Source organism: Phyllopteryx taeniolatus, chromosome 5, assembly GCF_024500385.1.
Source record: "Phyllopteryx taeniolatus isolate TA_2022b chromosome 5, UOR_Ptae_1.2, whole genome shotgun sequence".
NCBI lineage: Eukaryota > Metazoa > Chordata > Actinopteri > Syngnathiformes > Syngnathidae > Phyllopteryx > Phyllopteryx taeniolatus.
Genome location: NC_084506.1, coordinates 10,657,454 through 10,676,800, shown reverse-complemented (window position 1 = coordinate 10,676,800; position 19,347 = coordinate 10,657,454). Strand labels below are relative to the sequence as shown.

General features: G+C 41.0%; 1 protein-coding gene across 2 annotated transcripts in view; it reads left to right on the top strand.

The window, feature by feature from the left end:
* The window catches only part of cpne2 (copine II), a 58,793-nt gene extending 39,696 nt beyond the window's left edge, over positions 1-19,097 (top strand). Inside the window, exons 11-15 of one of the 2 annotated variants that reach the window (XM_061772618.1) lie at positions 2,661-2,715; positions 3,094-3,145; positions 5,796-5,929; positions 12,879-13,115; positions 18,718-19,097. In XM_061772618.1, coding sequence (XP_061628602.1) covers positions 2,661-2,715; positions 3,094-3,145; positions 5,796-5,929; positions 12,879-13,115; positions 18,718-18,825 — 586 coding nt within the window. In that variant the 3' untranslated portion in view covers positions 18,826-19,097. The remainder of the gene's footprint in view (positions 1-2,660; positions 2,716-3,093; positions 3,146-5,795; positions 5,930-12,878; positions 13,116-18,717) is intronic. The other variant, XM_061772619.1, reaches the window with a different exon arrangement.
* The last annotated feature ends 250 nt before the right edge of the window (positions 19,098-19,347 follow it).

Below are 19,347 nucleotides of genomic sequence, written 5' to 3'. Positions count from 1 at the left end.
CACTTCGACAGCGCTTCTGGTCACTAGTTACACAGAAACTTTTGAACAGTATGATTCCAATTTCTCCTAATCTTTGTCTATTGTGTGATTTAAAAGGTATACAGTAGATCTGACAAATAAACATGCCAACACTTAGCAATTGCTAAAAAAACATTGTTAAACTGGAAAGATAAGCTATCAACATTAACCAATGGCAAAATCTTGTCATAGAGTATATAACACTAGAAAATATCTCTGCTGAAAATATATGAAAATATAACTAAATAGATAACGAAGAAAAAACGGTCACCTTTCATTAAAATGGTGAACCTTGAAGCTCGATTCTTGTCTGCCTGGGAAAGAATGTCATACAGAAATGTAATGTGTAATATAAATGTAATGTGACCAAATCATTTTAGACTCCTGTGCACACCATAGCATCACTTCATGTACTTGAACCCCTGTCCTTCTGACTCCGGGTCTGTGGTGTGGGCCTCTAGGGATGATGGAAATGTTTCACCCTCCTCCTCCTGGGTCGGGTTTTGTCTGTGTTGCCCTCCTGGGAGGGGCCGGGCCCGGGGCTGCTCTCGGTCCCTGGGTGCCGGGTAGGTGCCCGCTGGCCCAACTCTGGGGGCCTCGTCCTGGTCTCCGGGTAGGGGGCTGGGGACTGTGGTGCTCCACCCCAGGCCTGTGTCCTCCTTTTTCCCTTTCCCCGTGTGGGGAGGAATTAGCTGTAGAGTGGGGAGGGGCTGCCTCTATTTTCACTGTGGTCTTCCAGCCGGCTGGGCTGTACTCGCAGAAGTCTAGCCTCCTACTTCACAGACTGCACATTTTTATTATTCACGCTATACATATTTCGCACATTGGACAAATTCACATCTCATTCAGGGTCCCCTGGGGGGCTGCCACGAGGCATGATGAGGCGGACGCCGGGCCGGGTCCTGTCACATCTGTGCTGGTCTCGTCTGGTCACCCCGCTTCTCTTCCCTGCCCGTCCTCCAGTTTTAATGCATCATACACCGGTCAGTGGCGGGAGGGCAGTGTCATGTTGGGGAGGACACTTAGCCAGATGTTCCAGCACTCCGGCCTGCTCTCTGGCCGCCCATGCCTTTCCCCCACAGATTTTTAATGCACCACATACATTCGCACATCTTTTGGGGAGCTGGTTGGCCTGGGTGGGGGTGACAGTTGCGGGTCATAATTGCCCCATGATCATCTCGCCTCACCCCCACCTATCGCCCCAATTTTAATATACAGACACCACACACGTTCACAGTACAGGGATAATGGTTGCCAGTCGGGGACCTGGTAACCATAGTAATAGGGTGGGTGGTAGGTATTCACATTTCTCTTGGCTTGACTCCTGGGGCCTGGTAGCAGCTGGTTCCTGCGTTGGGTCCTGTTGGTGGTTGGGATTCCCGTTCTCTCTGGTGGTGGCAGGGGTGGTAGCAGCGGAGCGGCGCGCTGCCTTGCTGGGTCTGCCGCGGGATGGGCTCGCTGGCTTTGCCCCCCGTTACGGGTGGCGGTGGCTGGGGTCACCCTTCCTTAATGTGCTGGCTCAGCAACTCCGTACACCAGTTGACCTAACATGCATGTGATATGGTGTTCTTTCACTAATAAGTTCCATAGATACGCTATAGGCTTTAATTGCTTGTGCTGGGACCACTAATAATAACACAGGTTACATTAAGACAGTGACTCCCAACCAGTGTGCCGGTGCACATTAGTGTGCCGTGAGCGCTCTTCAGGTGTGCTGTGGGAAATGATAAAAATTTACTTAATTGCTCAAACAATTATTTCCAAGAAATAATGTATCTTTATTAATCTATTTATGCCAGTGAGGCATAGTGACAGACAGAACAAATAAATATTTGCTATTAGATAGCAGGAAGTACATACAGTAATTAATGTATCCACTTTTGGTGACATTTTTGTTTGTTGGTGTGCCGTGAGATTTTTCAATTGTAAAATATGTGCCTTGGCTCCATAAAGGTTGGAAATCACTCCATTAAGATATCAACAAACAGGTTCTTCCAGGTGTTTAATTTAAACACGCAAAAAAAAAATCCCACCGCACCACTCGTCAGTAGCATTGCCTTGCTCATTTCCCATATCCTGCCCTGCCCTTTTCTGTCCTCTCTAATCTTGTCCTATTGATTAGTTGTTCCATGTCCTCACTGGGTGTCCCCCTCGATCCACAAAAATAGAACATGATTTTGTAACGTTACTTGTGGTCAAATATCTTGACTGTAACGATTGTTCTGCTGTGGTTCGCATGCCTATTCCCCTTGGCCGTTCTGTCCCTCAGTCTGTCCCCTTGTCCGGCTGTATTTCCAAATACAAAGTAAGCAGAGGGAGTATTTCAAACTCCCGTGTTGCACAGCAAAACTATTCCAGAAACAGATCCACCATTCTGCATGACACGACAGGTTTAAAAAAAAAAAAAAAAAAAAAAAAAAAAGTATCTGTACTGCATGAATAGAGGCTATTTTACAAAATGTATTTTTATTTTTTTTGGCAACCTGCTGTTTGTTTATTCATCAATGATAGCCTTTCTTTTTGAAACAGATTATATAGTTTCCACAGTTCTCTAAATACAGGGTGTGAAATTTAGATTTGAAAAAACCAACAACCCTAAAACTTTACTTTTATCTAATCTGTTGTCATGATTTCTTCATTAGGGACAAAATGTTTCCTGCTTTGGGATTTGGAGCCCAACTCCCACCGGACTGGAAGGTTGGTGCGTCTGTTGGGCTTGGGTGTACATACTGATTGTGTGTGCAGTATAGATACGTTTGTTTTTAAATTAACACATTGTGCAATGTCATTATAGTATAACAGCAGTGTACGATAATGTGCAAACATAAAACTGTAAACATTATACTTGCATACTGAAATCATTGTGCAATTGTCAACCCATCGGTGCTGTGCTGTTAAAAAAGACAAAGGAGAGATGACCACACACTCTCACGCTCACATGCACGCAGTGATACCGTGTGAGAAATTGAGCGAAGTTTTACAAAATAAAAATAGAAGAATACATTTACAGTGAATTTCAATATGAATCTGAGTTCGTCTTTCTTGAATCTGAGTTAGTCTTTCTTGTCTTTTTAGGTGTCACATGAATTTGCAATCAACTTTAACTCCACAAACCCTTTCTGTTCAGGTATTTATTGATGCAACAGATCCAGGCAATGCCCTTTCTGCAGCATTCTTGTAATATGTTCTATCTTGTAACTATTTAAGTGATATTTACACAAACCAATCACAACATTTTAACCACTTGTGCACACAATCTACTGTAATTAGAGCCAACACAAGTACTGTATAAAAAAACCATTTTCTTTTGCAAGTAATGTCCAGTCTTAATTGGCATTGTTAGTCATTACTTTAACATGTTTATTAATGCCTGTGTCATTTGCAGTGGATCAGAATTGAGCTGCAACATACAGAGATCTGTCTAATGTTTTGATTCCACATGAAGCTGATTGAGGTTACCAAAATATGAGAAACACTTCTCTGTATGATGCAGTGCAATTCCACACCACTGCAAACTACAGTCACACATTGTTCACTTAAAACCTTCTCTCTCTTGTGGCCAGACGCTTAACCAGCTTAACCACACAAAATTAGCATTTTGAAAAATATATGATACATAATCCATATTTTGTAACATTACCACACAGCATAAACCAACATGTTTGATCACCCCTAGATACAGTATATAGTAACTATTTAAAGACATGATTTTACATATTTAGTAACTCACAAGTGTCACCTGTTTATGACTTATTAACATTCTTAATATTAACAACCATACCATATGTGTGTGTGTGTGTATTTATTTATTTTTTTAAATACCACATCAGACATGACCTGCAATGCCCTTACTGCCATCTTAACTCATTTACTCTCATTACAAAAACATATTTATTATTAAGGCTGATTTTTAAATTGCTATTCCCCATGAGAGCATCAGAAATTTTTGAGATGTAAATTTTGTTAACTGGCAAATGTAATCAACTTGAATATCAACTGCTGAGACATACAGTATAATGGAGTTGTGTAAGATTTCAATCAGTGTTGCCACAGTTACCTTGAAAAGGTCACTTCGTTACTTTACTGATTACTCGAGCTTAAAAGTAACTTAGTTAGTTACTTTACTGATTACTTGATTTCAAAAGTAACTAAGAAAAAAGTATCTTTTTATTTACTTTTAGCAGCTGCCAAGTGGTAGGAATATCACTTATGCACGGTACAAAAAAAAAGCATTAGCTTAACCAAACCCATTACTTGGTAATGTACGCCACACAAGTTACAGAATGATGTCATCAGCATGAACCAATAACTTAAATATTAGTGTAGTGGAAGCCACATTAAATCAGCAACTTAGTGCAGACTTGACATGCCAACACAGTACAGTAAGTACTATATGTAAACGTAAACAAGCACACCATTCTCAGTACAGTTATCTAAAGACTCTTAACTGATAGATGGATGCCGATCGTGGTCCATGAAGGCAACTGTGTGTGTGTCTGCGTGTACGTAAACGTGAAAGTGAGTGACACGCGCACATACACTCGCGTGCGCACGTGCATGTGCACACGCAAACACACACAAACTGCTCCCACCACAGAAATTTTGATGCGAAGAGCGAGAAAACATTTGACTTGACGTCAGCTGTGCAGTGCATTCAACCAGCTCCCAGTCCGGACTCCAGACCAAGTTGAGAGTTCTCACTTTTCATTGTAAATATTATTTACAGTAAGCTAAGTATTGTAAGTCCTTCAGTAAGTCAGTCCTTACACTCCATGACTGATTTATGATCTTGCACTTCGGTATGAATAATTAACCCACAATGCATTGCGCGTTTTAACACACCAGTAAAACTGTATTCTTAATGTGTAAATAAAAAAGTAAAAACAATCAAATACTTTTTACTAAGGAAAATAACAAAAATAGTGTGGCGGCAGTGAAAACGTGCATTTCTTTGCACTTTTATTGTACGGCACCGTCACTGTGTAATAAACAATCACTTCCCAATCGCTTCATCAATTTGTTTATAAAATGAACGGTGTCGGTTAGATGCATTTACACACCTAGACTGCTCTTTGTTCAAATCACCAGCTTCAAATTAGTGATTGGTGAGAGACAGTGTCGATGCAAAAGTAACGATTGTTGCTTTGAAGAACTAACTGTCGTCTAATTACTTTCCCGGGAAAAGTAACGCATTACTTTGCTCGTTATTCAAAATGTATTTTGGAGTTACGCATTACCGGCATTACTGATTTCAATGTGACATAAACAGGACATTATCCAAATAAGGACGTTTATTTTTGTTATTCTTTCCAAATACCGTGCTTGTTTCTAAACTTCAAACTACAGTATACAAGACACAATTATCTGCAAATCCGAATTTGCAAAAAGCTTTAAGTTCTTCATACATGTTTTTGGTCTTTGAATAGGCAAAGCAAACTAGAGTACATGTTGTGATGTCTAGGAGACTTTTGACAAGAACAAAGTTGCAGTGATTTTTGCCTTGATGCAGCAATTCAAATTGATGAATTTCAAAGGGTTTGGAAATCCATGTCTGTAGTTCGTGAAATCGTCACGTTTGTGAAAACCTCTTAATTAAAGCTGGATGTCTATTCATTAATTGCATCATAATTTTATTAATTTAAATCAACTGTGACAGAAGACAAACAAACAAAAACAAAGTTACTTTCCAAATATTTCTAGACCTAATGTATTTTATAACAAGGTTGTAGATATGTATCAGTATGTTAATGCAAGTGTTTTGCAATTTTTTTCACTAGGTGTGGAGGGTATTGCACAGGCTTACTCTGCTTGTCTTCCCCACATCCGTTTTTACGGGCCAACAAACTTTGCTCCAATTATTAATCACGTAGCCCGTTTTGCAGCCCAGGCCCTGCAACAAGAAAAGGCGGCGGTAAGTGACAACAATCACATTTCACTTATATGTTGAGTAAATGTGCAACAGTAAAGGCTCCCTACGACAGTACAAAATGCTGAATCCTCGCAAGAATGTTGTGTTGGTTGTTATATCATTTTTTTTTTTTTTAGAAATTTAAGAAGACTGTTGATTGTATTATTAAGTACCTACCTACCAAACACATTTTTGCTTACACATAGGTGAGGTTAGTAATGTAAAAAATGACACCTATATTAATAATTTTAATTACGTCTCATCAGATGGGGGTAAATACATTTGGTACCAAAAATGGGGCTGTTGCCATTTTCAGAAATAACTCGTAAAATAGAAATCAATACACCGGGCTCCCCCTGCTTGTTTCTTTGACTGGGATCATTCATGTAAAAAATAAAAATAAATAAAATTGAAAACGCTGAAGGATGTGCTGCAGAAGGACCTGCAAACAAATGGTGCACATACTGTATGCATACATACATATGGAACGACTTTTAGAACTATTTTTACCCCTTCATATCTGGAGAACAAATGCATGACTTAAAATGCAAAAAGAGCCTATTATGTGTGTTATTTGCCACAAACTCTGTTTTTGTAATTATTTTATATCAGTTTGGTAGAATCTAACAGAAAATGTTATGTGGCAGCCTGAGCACACCTGTGTGTTTGCGTATGTAGCTGGGTCAAAGACTGCCAGGCACACACCGAGCAATGCGACTGAACTACACAAACAAATTACAGCTGGCGACTGACTCTCGCAAACCTACCAACGATTCCGAATTTGCTGAAACAAAAAATGCTTTTCAAAACTGTTTGAGTACCTCTTGGCACTACAGTCACACAAACATGGCCATGCCCATCATAATTTGATCAACTCTCTCGTCTTTCGTCCAGTTTGCCATTTTTGTTTTAAATGATTAGATACAAGCAGGTAGCTTGATTGGCTGTAAACGTGCTGCTATATTGCATCATAGAAACTCAGCACACTATGTGATGCCATGAACTTATGATTCAATGTGGAATCTCAGCCAAAAACTATTCACACCTACGGAAAATTTGGAGTCTTCAATTAACACTAAGAAACATGTTTTCAGATTGTGGGAGGAAGCCGGAGTAGGCCGACTCACACAAGCGCAGGGAGAACATGTGAACTCCAAATAGGAAGGCCAGAGCCCAGACTCGAACCCCCAACCTCAGAACTTCGATTCGGATGTGCTAATCACTCGTTCACTGTGGTTCCCCAAAAAATGCCAATAATAATAAAATGTATAGAAGATATCGTACATGTTGCGTTAATGTGTTAGATACATGTGTTGGCCAAGCTACTTGGAAAATGTAGTGAGCCAAGACCCCTACCTCAGTGGCGTGGCGGCTAGTTGGCGACCTGATGGTGACTCAAGTCTCCGCTGATTGTGGAGATGTCGCCGTGATGTCTCCTGGAGACTAGCCGGGTTTGCCAGGGAGTTGCAGTGAACTCGAACATGTTCGATTTCATTAGAAACCTTTTGGTGACTTCTCCATATGCTCACTCTCGAGAAAAACCTTAGCATAACTTAATATCACAAAACTGCAATCAACCGTCACCCAAATTTATTTACTTATGGCCTGGCCACTTCAAACTCTGAAAATATCAGAATGATCGCCCCAATATATTGAATTTTATGGATGTAGAGTTTTCCTCATATGGAAAAAGCTTAATGTCGCTTCATGTCACAAAACTGAGCGCAATCGTCACTAAAATCTATAAAGGATATCTCTACCTATGCCCACTTCAACCTCTGAAAATATGGAAACGATAGCCCCAATATTTTGGATTTTATGGACGTTAAAGCATTTTCTCACAGGACTGTACACGTGTCTGTCCTCCACTGGCTGAGCACAGCGCACGCGCAGCACGCACACACAAACACACATAATAATATACTACGGTATATATTTACTTAATATATACAGTATACATACTTTATATAGGCCTATATCAGTGACTTCGGCTGAATTGTCACGTTGTCTGGAGACTCCCAGATATCGTGGTGAGACCGCAAGCAATATTTTGGTCACCTGGTTCCCAGAGCTGCCGCGACTGATCAATCTAGGCGGTCTTGCCAATGTCTCGCCCAGTGAGATAGGCCCTCAAGCTACAAACTATTCAACATTACATGTAGCTTCAGTACACTGCGAGAGAAGTGTAGCAAGCAAAGCTACAATAAATGAAAAAAGTAGCTCATCTACATCAAAGCTATTTCAGTTGTGTGGAGCCTCTTTAAAACCAGAACTACTTTTGAAAATGGTTAAATGTTACTATTGGGGTACAAATGAACACTGAATTCTAAAATCTTTGGATTATCATGCTTCTTAGGCATTTTTTTATCCCTGTAATTACAAGGGACAGAAAGTTGGTTAGAGTCACTGATGGTGTAGTGGTGCACTCGCCTGACTTTGGTGCGGGCAGCGTGAGATCAGTTTCCACTCAGTGACGGTGTGAATGTGAGTGCGAATGGTTGTCCGTGTCTATATGTGCCCTGCGACTGACTGGTGACCAGTTCAGGGTGTAGTCCGCCTTTCGCCCGAAGTCAGTTGGGATAGGCTCCAGTGCCCCATGACCCTAACCAGGATAACTGGTGTTTAAAATTGAATAAAGTTGGTTAAAGAAATCAGGCACAAACAAAAGTAGAGCTACAAGCTTCGTGAGTATAAAATGTAAACCCAACAAATCATTGTCTACAGTTATCTCTGTAAAGTTAGCTCTATTCAATATCAGGTCACTGGGTAACAAATCACTTTTGTTACCCAATTGATTAATGACCTATGATTTAGACTTCTTACTCAATGAAATGTGGTTGACAGAATGTAGCTGTAACACCATTCTAAATGAGGCAATTCCAACATATTTTAGTTTCATAAACAAGTGTCGAAATAGGCTAGAAAAAGGCGGTGGAATTGCTGCTATTTTAAAATAATTATTTCAGTGTGAAGAAATTGCATTGGGTTATTTTAGCTCGTTTGAAGATTTGTTTTTTTTTTTAGTAAAGGGTGATCCAAAGGTAATTGTTTTAATAATTTGTAAACCTCCAAGACACAACGGAAAATTTATGGAGGAATTTTCAGAACTGCTGTCAGTTATCTGTACTGACTACAGCTATTTTGTCATAACAGGAGACTTTAACATTCATGTTGACAATAGCATGGAAACAAATTCCAAAGAACACTCTGCAATCCTGGCACCTTTGACCTCTCTCAACAAGAGTCCAACTCACACTGAAGGTCACATCTTAGAACTGGTAATCTCCAAGGATGTTGAGATTTTATCAGTGGACATTAAGGAGTCCGGAGATGGGAACCTGATGGTGTGGGGCTGCTTTTCAGCAAATGGTACTGATACACTTCAAATTATTGAAGGATGAATGGGCAAATGTACAGAGACATTGTTGACAAAAATCTGCTGCCATCTACGAGGATGATGAAAATGAAACAAGGGTCGACATTTCACCAGGATAATGATCCAAAACATGCTGCCAAGGAAACTCTCAATTGGTTTCAAAGAAAAAAAAATAAAGCTGCTAGAATAGCCCAGCCAGTCACCTGACTAGAATCCAATCGAAAATCTATGGAAAGAACTGAAATTCAAGGTCCATAAAAGAAGCCCACGAAACCTTCAAGATTTGAAGACTGCTTGTGTGAAGGAATGGGCCAAAATTACACCAGAGCAATGCATGCGACTAGTTTCTCCATACAGGAGGCATCTTGAAGTTGTCATTGCAAACAAAGGCTTTTGTAAGTATTAAATACCAGTTGGCGTGTTCAATACTTTTCCCCCTGTCATTTCACATTACACACAATATTTATATATATTTATATAATTTGTCAATACTTGTACTACCGCACACACTCTCTGAACCTGGCATTTCAAGCAGTTTGCATGGCACAGTGTGTGAACAATCCTGGCTCTGCGTGACAATGATTCTTTAATCAGAGTTGCTGTTTGTCGAGAGACAAGGTTCAGAACCCACTCTGAATGTGTGTTCATCTGTAACATGAAATGCAACCGAGTTCAGTCAGCATCTGTCTTCATGACGTCGTTTCATACCATAAAATAGTTTCGTACGTTCACCTTACCCCACTACCAATTTTCTTCCTGAGAACAAGGTCATAGCTGATTTATTGCTGTTAAGACTTGTTTTGGTTGTACTGCCATGAACTTAACTAATGGGTTTTTAACGCCAGCACGATCCAAATATCACAATAGCAACAAACACATTATTGGAGCATAAAGTAGTTTGAATCAGAATACAAGAGGAAGAAATGAGAATCAGAAAATAGACACGTTATACGTTGGTACATTGGCAACACTGCAATTTAAATGATCATTCACTCTTTATGAACACAAAGAAAGATAAAAAAAATATTACCTTTGCATTCTCTGGATTTGCATTACCAGCGAACGAAATTTTTGCACAAATATATATATTTTTTATGCAACTTTTGCTCCACATATACAATAAATATAAAATTTTATAGCCAGTTGCTACTGTAAACCTAAATAGGTGCCAAAATGAGGACATCTGGATGTCTGGTCGTGAAGCACACAGTCACATTTAAAAGAAAGGCGAATAAGATCTGGAATGAAATTTTTATGACATGTCAAACCAAGAGCAACATGTATTAGAATGATGGGAGGGGACTGAGTCAGTCCAGGCCAAGAAATGGTATGTAATGTTTAATCAGGGACATGGGGTCTCGGTCCAGGGAGACCCTCAACTGCATCATGAAGAGTAACAAAAAAAAACCACTATTTACCAATTGTAGTTCTCTGGTCTGTGCTTTGATTTTATTTTTGAATCCAATACTGTTCATCATTTCACTGTCAAAACTGCTTAATTTGCTTATTTATACTGTATATTGTGCATGCAGAAGGTTGATACTGAAGCCACTCCCCCATTTCTCCTGATTTCACCTTAGTTTGTTTTCAGTCTCATTTAATACCACCATCTTCTTTCTTTCCAAGAACAGATGGTGTGGTCTGTGGTGTTAATGGAGCCCAATTTGCTGTAATACATAAGTGATTTCACTTAATTTATTATGTTTCCTCTTTACTGGATTTTTGTGTGACTCTCATCCTAATCAAATGTACAGTATTGTCTTCCCGACATTCACTCCAAACAATCTTGGCACATCCTGCAGGATATACATACAGTGGGTACGGAAAGTATTCAGACCCCCTTAAATTTGTCACTCGTTGTTATATTTACTATAATCATTTAAGTAATTTTTTTTTTCCACAATGTACATACAGTTCCCCATATTGACAGAAAAAAACGGAATTGTCGAAATCTTTGCAATTTATTAAACAAAAGAAAAACTGAAATATCACACAGCCATAAGTATTCGGACCCTTTGCTCAGTATTTAGTAGAAGCACCCTTTTGAGCTAATACAGCCATGAGTCTTTTTGGGAATGATGCAACAAGTTTTTCACACCTGGATTTGGGGATCATCGGCCATTCCTCCTTGCAGATCCTCTCCAGTTCTGTCAGGTTGGATGGTGAACGTTGGTGGGCAGCCATTTTCAGGTCTTTCCAGAGATGCTCAATTGGGTTTAAGTCAGGGCTCTGGCTGGGCCATTCAAAAACAGTCATGGAGTTGTTCTAAAGCCACTCCTTTGGTATTTTAGCTGTGTGCTGAGGGTCAGTCTTTTTTGAAGGTGTACCTTCGGTCCAGTCTGAGGTTCTGAGCACTCTGGAGAAGGTTTTCATCCAGGATATCCCTCTACTTGGCCGCATTAATCTTTTCCTCAATTGCAACCAGTCTCCCTGTCCCTGGAGCTGAAAAACACCCCCACAGCATGATGCTGCCACCACCATGCTTCACTGTTGGGACTGTATTGGACAGGTAATGAGCAGTACCTGGTTTTCTCCACACATGCCACTTAGAATTAAGGCCCACAAGTTCTATGTTGGTCTCATCAGACCAGAGAATCTTATTTCTCACCATCTTGGAGTCCTTCGTGTGTGTTTTAGCAAACTCCATGCGGGCTTTCATGTGTCTTGCACTGAGGAGAGGCTTCAGTCGGGCCGCTCTGCCACAAAGCCCCGACTTGTGGAGGGCTGCAGTGATGGTTGACTTTCTAGAACTTTCGCCCATCTCCCGACTGCATCTCTGGTGCTCAGCCACAGTGATCTTTTGGTTCTTCTTTACCTCTTTCACCAAGGCTCTTCTCCCCCGATTGCTCAGTTTGGCCGGACGGTCACCTTTAGGAAGGGTTCTGATCGTCCAAAACGTCTTCCATTTCAGGATTATGGAGGCTACTGTGCTCTTAGGGAACCTTAAGTGCAGCAGAATTTTTTTTCGTAACCTTGGCCAGATCTGTGCCTTGCCACAATTCTGTCTCTGAGCTCTTCAGGCAGTTCCTTTGATCTCATGATTCTCATTTGCGCAGACATGCACTGTGAGCTGTATGGATATATACAAGATATAGACAGGGGTGTGGCTTTTCTAATCAAGTCCAATCAGTATAATCAAACGTAGCTGGACTCCAATGAAGGTGTAGAACCATTTTAAGAATGATCAGAAGAAATGGACAGAGTTAAATATATATCACAGCAAAGAGTCTGAATACGTATGGCTGTGTGATTATTCAGTTTTTCTTTTTTAATAAATCAGCAAAAATTGCAACAATTACGTTTTTTTTCTGTCAATATGTGGTGCTGTCTGTACATTAATGAGGAGAACAATGATTTTAACAAATGGCTGTAATATAACAAAGAGTGAAACATTTAAGGGGGTCTGAAAACTTTCCATACCCACTGTACATACAGTATGTCAATCATCAGAAATCATCAGAATTGTAATTGACCATCTTAGTGAAGAACTTACAAAAGTCCAATTGAAAATCGAATTCGGGGATTTTCTCTCTCTCTCTCTTAAATCCTCCTCCTTCCACTACTCTCTCTGTGCAGCAGTACTTCACTCTCCTCATTATAACAGACGGCGTCATCAGTGACATGGATGAGACGCGTCATTCCATCGTTGAGGCATCCAAGCTGCCCATGTCCATCATCATCATCGGTGTGGGCAATGCGGACTTTGCTGCCATGGAGTTTTTAGATGGAGACTCCAGTGTGTTGAGGTCCAACACAGGGGAGGAGGCTGTTCGAGACATTGTGCAGTTTGTTCCCTTTAGAGATTTTCGTAATGTGAGTATTCACTTCTGACTAAGGACTCAACAGTTTCATGGTCTATGCAACCATTTCTTGGCACCGGTTTACTGTGTCATGGGTTTTTGATCAATGCATAACACATGGATGAAAAAGGAGATAATCGAAACTCAAGCCAATCAGTTCCACTCTCGATTTGTTCAGATTTCTAATGAATGTCCCAAGTGAGAAGTAAATTCTACTTTTTCAAGGGTCAAACTTGCATCATAAAACTTTTAAATACTGTACAGTAATTTTTTTGCAGATAATCAACAAATTTCCATCCAAGTGTGTTTTTTTCAAAACCTGTCTCCTCAAGAGGGTGAAAATTCCCCATACACACGACAATGATTTACATTTCATGATGTCAATAGAAAACCAATTCACGTACCATTTTTTAATAAATGCCGCCCTGTGTCGCCACACATATTGCATGTACCAAAAACCACTAGAGGTCTGGCTTCACCACTAGCTTTGTCATTTTATAAATTACCTTCACAACAGTATTTAGTAAAACAGAGTAAGTAAAACAGAAGGACTGATAAAGTTATCAGGATTCCACCAAAAAATGCAAAACCCAAGAAACCATTACAGTTCAGTGAGGATCTGGATTAAGGCGTGGATACAGGAATGTATCTTTACTGGCTGTTACTATGGCACTGTAGGAATTGTTCACCTGCCAGAATCAAAATGGTAAGATCTGTTAATCATCACCCATGAACCAGTGAGTAGTCTACTAACCAACCAACAGATGGATGAATGCAAAATATGCTACACATTTTTTTTGCCCCCACTTTTGACATTTCATCCATGATGATGGTCTGCACTCCACTGAGTGACATTCTAGTAATACATTGTCATTAAATTTTTGCAAAAGAACAGACATTCTGGTGCCCCAAGACTCCAATTAGTGTGATATTTTCAGAACTACCCCAGTATGCCACATAAAAAGCTGGGCACTGAGAGTTGGTTTAGTATGCAGGATGGAGACTGGAACTAAATGGCTCGAGATTTTCTCTAAAATGTTAATTAGTGGGTTAAAAAGCTGCTATGTCCTTTGGGTTAGAGTAAAGCTGTTATGCTACACTTTGGCATACTTGGTTGGTAACGTGGCGCTTGAAAATGGAACAGAACCATGTGATTTTGATCTCAAAATTAAAGGTTATACACCAAATAAAGACATCCTTGGATCCATCCATGTATTTTATATACCGCTTGACCTCACGAGGGTTGCAGGTGAGCTGGAGTCTAGCCCAGCTAACTTCAGGTAAGAGGTGGGATAGACCTGGACTAGTCTCCAGCCAATTACAGGGCACATGGAGAAAAAAAACAATTCAAACCCAAGGACAATTTAAAGTATTGGGTTAAACTAACATGCATGTTTTTCAAATGTGTGAATATGTCAGAGAAAACTCTTATAAGCACGAGCAGCACATCCAAACTCCACACAGGAAGATCAGAGCCCGGATTCGAACCCGTAACCTTTATAACTGTGAAGCCAATGTACTAACCACTCGTTCACTGTGCCATCAATATTAAAGACATATCAGGATATATTATTGTTCTGCAGGAATGAATATGGTGAATCCATCCACAAATTTATTTTTACCTCATTAGGGTTGCGGGTGAGCTGGAGCTTATCTCAGCTGGTTTTGGCCGAGAGGTGTGGTACACGCTGGACTGGTTGAAAAGTAATGATAACAAAAACATTCTACAGAGAAAGGTAAAAGGCATGTAATGTACTCGTTTTGTAAGGTTACATACAATATGAATTTCCCAGTGCCAACAATTATCAAATGAAAGCCTGATCAAAGATTGTCTCTAAAAACTACCCACATAAAAAATAAACGTACAAAATTTTTAAAAAAGTGAACCTATACTGCTCTCCAATCACTATGAAACTTTGCCACTTTTAAAAACAACATTTGAGTGTGTTTTACTGAGAATCAGTCATAAGTGAAATGCCACACTGTGTCAATCATACATTCGACAGTAGAATGAAAGGGAAAATCGACATTAACACACTTGGTACAAGTCTGAGAAGCTCCTGGACTCATATGAGACTACAGTTGGCTCATGATTCCATCTTCCAAGCTCAATGGGTGTTGAGATATGAAAGGCATGGTTTAGAGGTTAGATAAAGTGCATGCTTGTAATCTGGCAACACTTCAAGGTTACGGTGAATGTTGCCGTAACAACGGTTTTATTATAACTAGACATTTATACAGTAAAAGAAGCAAAAATAGCACTGAAGACTTCATGAACGACTTTGGATTTGACACCGCCTGACAGTCTTCATTCTACCTTTTAAATTTTGACTTCAAAGAGTCTGCCATTTTGCCAACAGTTTCTATCAACACATGAATGTGTTAAACAGGAGGTCATTTTGAATTTATTTTACCTGCTCCATCCATCCATTTTCTACAGCACTTGTCCACTTTCACAAGTGAGCTGGACCCCATTCCAGCTAACTTGGGCGAGAGGCACAGTAAACTTGGACCCAGATTGATTGGGGTTAAAGTTGTGCAAAGTCTAACTTGTGACATTGAGGGCTCTATTTTCCTGACTAGGCCAAATCAGACGCGGCGCGTGACGCATCTCTGTGAGGGGTGCTTTAGACTGGATTGTCGTATTTTCGCAGATGCATGGAGTGGTGTATTTTACCAGAGGGGCTGTCTGCGCCCATCGGCGGAAACACTAATGACTATTCTCCGCCAATCAAAGCACTTCATTTTTTATTTTTTTTCTCGTGGGTTGTAGCTCCTTTGTAGCGGGCGTGGGGGTGGTTACAGATCACAAAGTTTGACTGACTGTTAACAGTCATATCATATCCAGTTTGTCAACTGGGATGGCAGGTGATGGCTGTCAACAGGGGGGCCAGTGTTAGGCCCAAGCCCCCTCCCCCACACCCTTTAGACACCCCCTACTAGAACCGCCACTGTAACAAAGGCAGCTTAAAACCTCTCCAATCAAAGCGGCTTATTGCATACCCTTTAAAATAGTCTCGCATGTGGTGACGTCATACACTATACTGCAAAAGTATTCGCTCACCCATCCTAATCAGAATCAGGTGTTCCAATCACTTCCATGGCCACAGGTACATAAAATCAAACACATAGGCATGCAGACTGTTTTTACAAACATTTGTGAAAGAGGAGCTCAGTGAATTCCAGCGTGGATGCCACCTGTGCAACAAGTCCAATCGAGAAATTTCCTCGCTCTGAAATATTCCACAGTTGACCGTATTGTAAGAATGTGGAACCGTTTGGGAACGACAGCAACTCAGCCACTAAGTGGTAGACCACGTAAAATGACGCAGTGAGGTCAGCAGATGCTGAGGAGCATAGTGCGAAGAGGTCACCAACTTTCTGCCGAGTCAATCACTACAGACCTCGAAACTTCATGTGACCTTCAGATTAGCTCAAGAACATGCCTGAGCAGCTGCATCCAAGCCATACATCAAATGCTATGCAAAGAGTCGGATACAGTGGTAAAGCACGGCGTCACTCGACTCTAGAGCAGTTTTCTTTGGAGTGACAAATCACGCTTCTCGATCTGGGAATCTGATGGACAAGTCTGGGTTTGGCGGTTACCAGGAGAATGTTCAAATGAAAGAAACTCTGAATGCTTTAGCATACCAAGAGATTTTGGACAATTCCATGGTTCCAAATTTGTGGGAACAGTTTGGCCAGCCCTTCCTCTTCCAACATGACTGTGCACCAGTGCACAAAGCAAGGTTCATGAAGCCATGTATGACAGAGTTTGGTGTGGATGAACTTGACTGGCCTGCACAAAGTCCTGACTTCCACCCGATTGAACACCTTTGGGATGAATTAGAGCGGCGACTGAGAGCCAGGCCTTCTTGCCCAACATCAGTGTGTGTGACCTCACAAATGAGCTTCTAGAAGAATGGTCAAAAATTCCCGTAAACACATTCCTAAACCTTGTGGAAAGCCTTCCTAGAAGAGTTGAAGCTAGCTGCAAAGGGTGGCTCGACATCATATTGAACCATATGGATTAGGAATGGGATGTCACAAATTCATATGTGAGTCATGGTGGGTGAGCGTATACTTTTGGCAATATAGTGTATATGCGGAAGAGGTCTCAGGGATCCATGCGAGGCTGGAGCAATGGACCTTAGCGGTATTCCTTTATTAAATACAGAATGAGCTGGTGAAAGATAGCTAGCAACTGAAATATGTCAGCGGACCTAAACATAATAATGCATTCAATGAATTGATCTCTTCAAAGATTAAGAAGTTTGGATGCCCACTTTTGAAATAAATCTGTCATCCACCACACACGTCCGAAGACCTCACGTCTTTCTGCCTGCATGTACACTGATCAGATTCACCAAAGGCAGGGCACACCCTGCCACCGGGTCTGCCAACGCGCAGAGAGTCTTGCGCTTTCACAAAAATGAAGATGCATCACTGAAAATAGAACCCTCAGTCACCAAAATGTCACATGCTCCAGGCGGAAGCCAAAGGACACACCCAAACTGCGCCGACACCGCCCAGCTTGGCACAGACCAATCTGCCAAATAGGGAAACACGTGCAGTGCACTGCCACAAATATCAAGATGCGCACAATTTGCGCTACAGCACACATTGCGCAGTCTATGGATATAGAACCCCAACAGTGGTAAAAATGACAGAATAAAAAAAATGTCTCAATGTCTCTTGAGCGTGTGCGCAGCATTGAACTTTGCTAGTTGCCAAAGTCCACGTGTAATAATGTGCTATTCTTCAGAGATCACTGGTGATACTTCACCCTCAGTCCTACTTCGATGTTTGGCCAAAACTACATCCGCCTTATGTGTGCTTGTCTAGTTTGCACGTCTGCCTCTCAGTTCTGAGCTTCTGGGTTTGAATCTTGTATCCAGCCTTTCTGTGTGGAGTTTGTGTTCTCCCTTTAAATACGTAGCTTTTGTTTTGGTACTCTGGCATCCTCCCACCTCCCAAAACCATGCATGTTAGTTAAACTGAAGACACTAAACTTCACATAGGTGTGATTGTGAGTGATAACCGTTTGTCTATACAGTATGTGCCCTGTGGTTTACTACGAGTAGTCCATACTGTTGTCTGCTTTTTGCCCAAAGTGAGCTGCGACAGGCTTAATCTGCTGAATTTTAGCCGAGAGGCATGGTACACCCTCGACTGGTTGCCAGCAATCAGAGTGTACATAAAGAAAGTCAACCTCTCACACTCCCATGTCACTGAGTGGGAACTGAAGCTACAATGTCTGGATGGAAGCCAGGGGAGTGAACCATTCCACCATCAATGACTGGTTAAAAGTAATTGTGTACTGTCCAAGCAAGGGTAATTTGATTTTCAAAAGAATAGTCTGGGTGTGTTATTCTGATGCAGTTGAAAGCAGACATTCTCTGGTGCATTTACAAATATTGCATGTAATTCACAAATGAATTAAAGAGGAGAAAATTGACACAGTCTAGTTCTGTAAACAAAAAAACACAAGTACAGTAGTTTTAATCCTCTCCGTCTCCTTCCAAAATTGTACATGCTATGTAAAGCAAAGTAACAGTTGTCTTTTGAACAATCGACAGCAATGTATAAGTTTGCCTATTCTCTCCTTCACCCAGGCCCCTAAGGAGACCCTCGCCAAGTCCGTCCTGGCAGAGCTGCCTCAGCAGGTCACTCAGTACTTTAAACAGCGGAACCTTCCACCCACCGACCCAGCACCGGAGTGAGATGAGTGAGAAAATGACTGCTCACACCCTGTTAAAAAAAGCTCGTTAACAAGGGCCAGTGCACATCGAAAGTGTGTGAATTAAATATCGGCAAATTCCTCGTATCTGGAACATTTCAGCATTTTTTTTCTTTAAGAGAGAGATTTGTAGATATTTAAAATGAATCCATCAAAAGTGGTGGTTCTGTTTTACGTTTTCAAGACCAGTGATAAAAACGTATGTGAACCCCAGGTGAAACACTGCTCAATTCCAAGGGAGGAAAAGTCTTATTGTTGCGGATGTCAGTGTTTTGCTTTTTGCACGCGTCTTGTGATTGATACCATGTGATTCTTACTTTGTGGTGTAAAATGCTTGGCGGAAATCAGTAACTGTCTGTACAGAGCTTTTTCAGGTGGCAGTCATACAGAAGAAGGCTGATTTGTGGTGGACCCTACCCTCTTGTTTCCCAATTTGTAGGTAGAGAAGTTATTCAATGTGAATGGGAGGAGGGTGAGGCTGCTGGGGTAGCAGCTGTAGCACTAA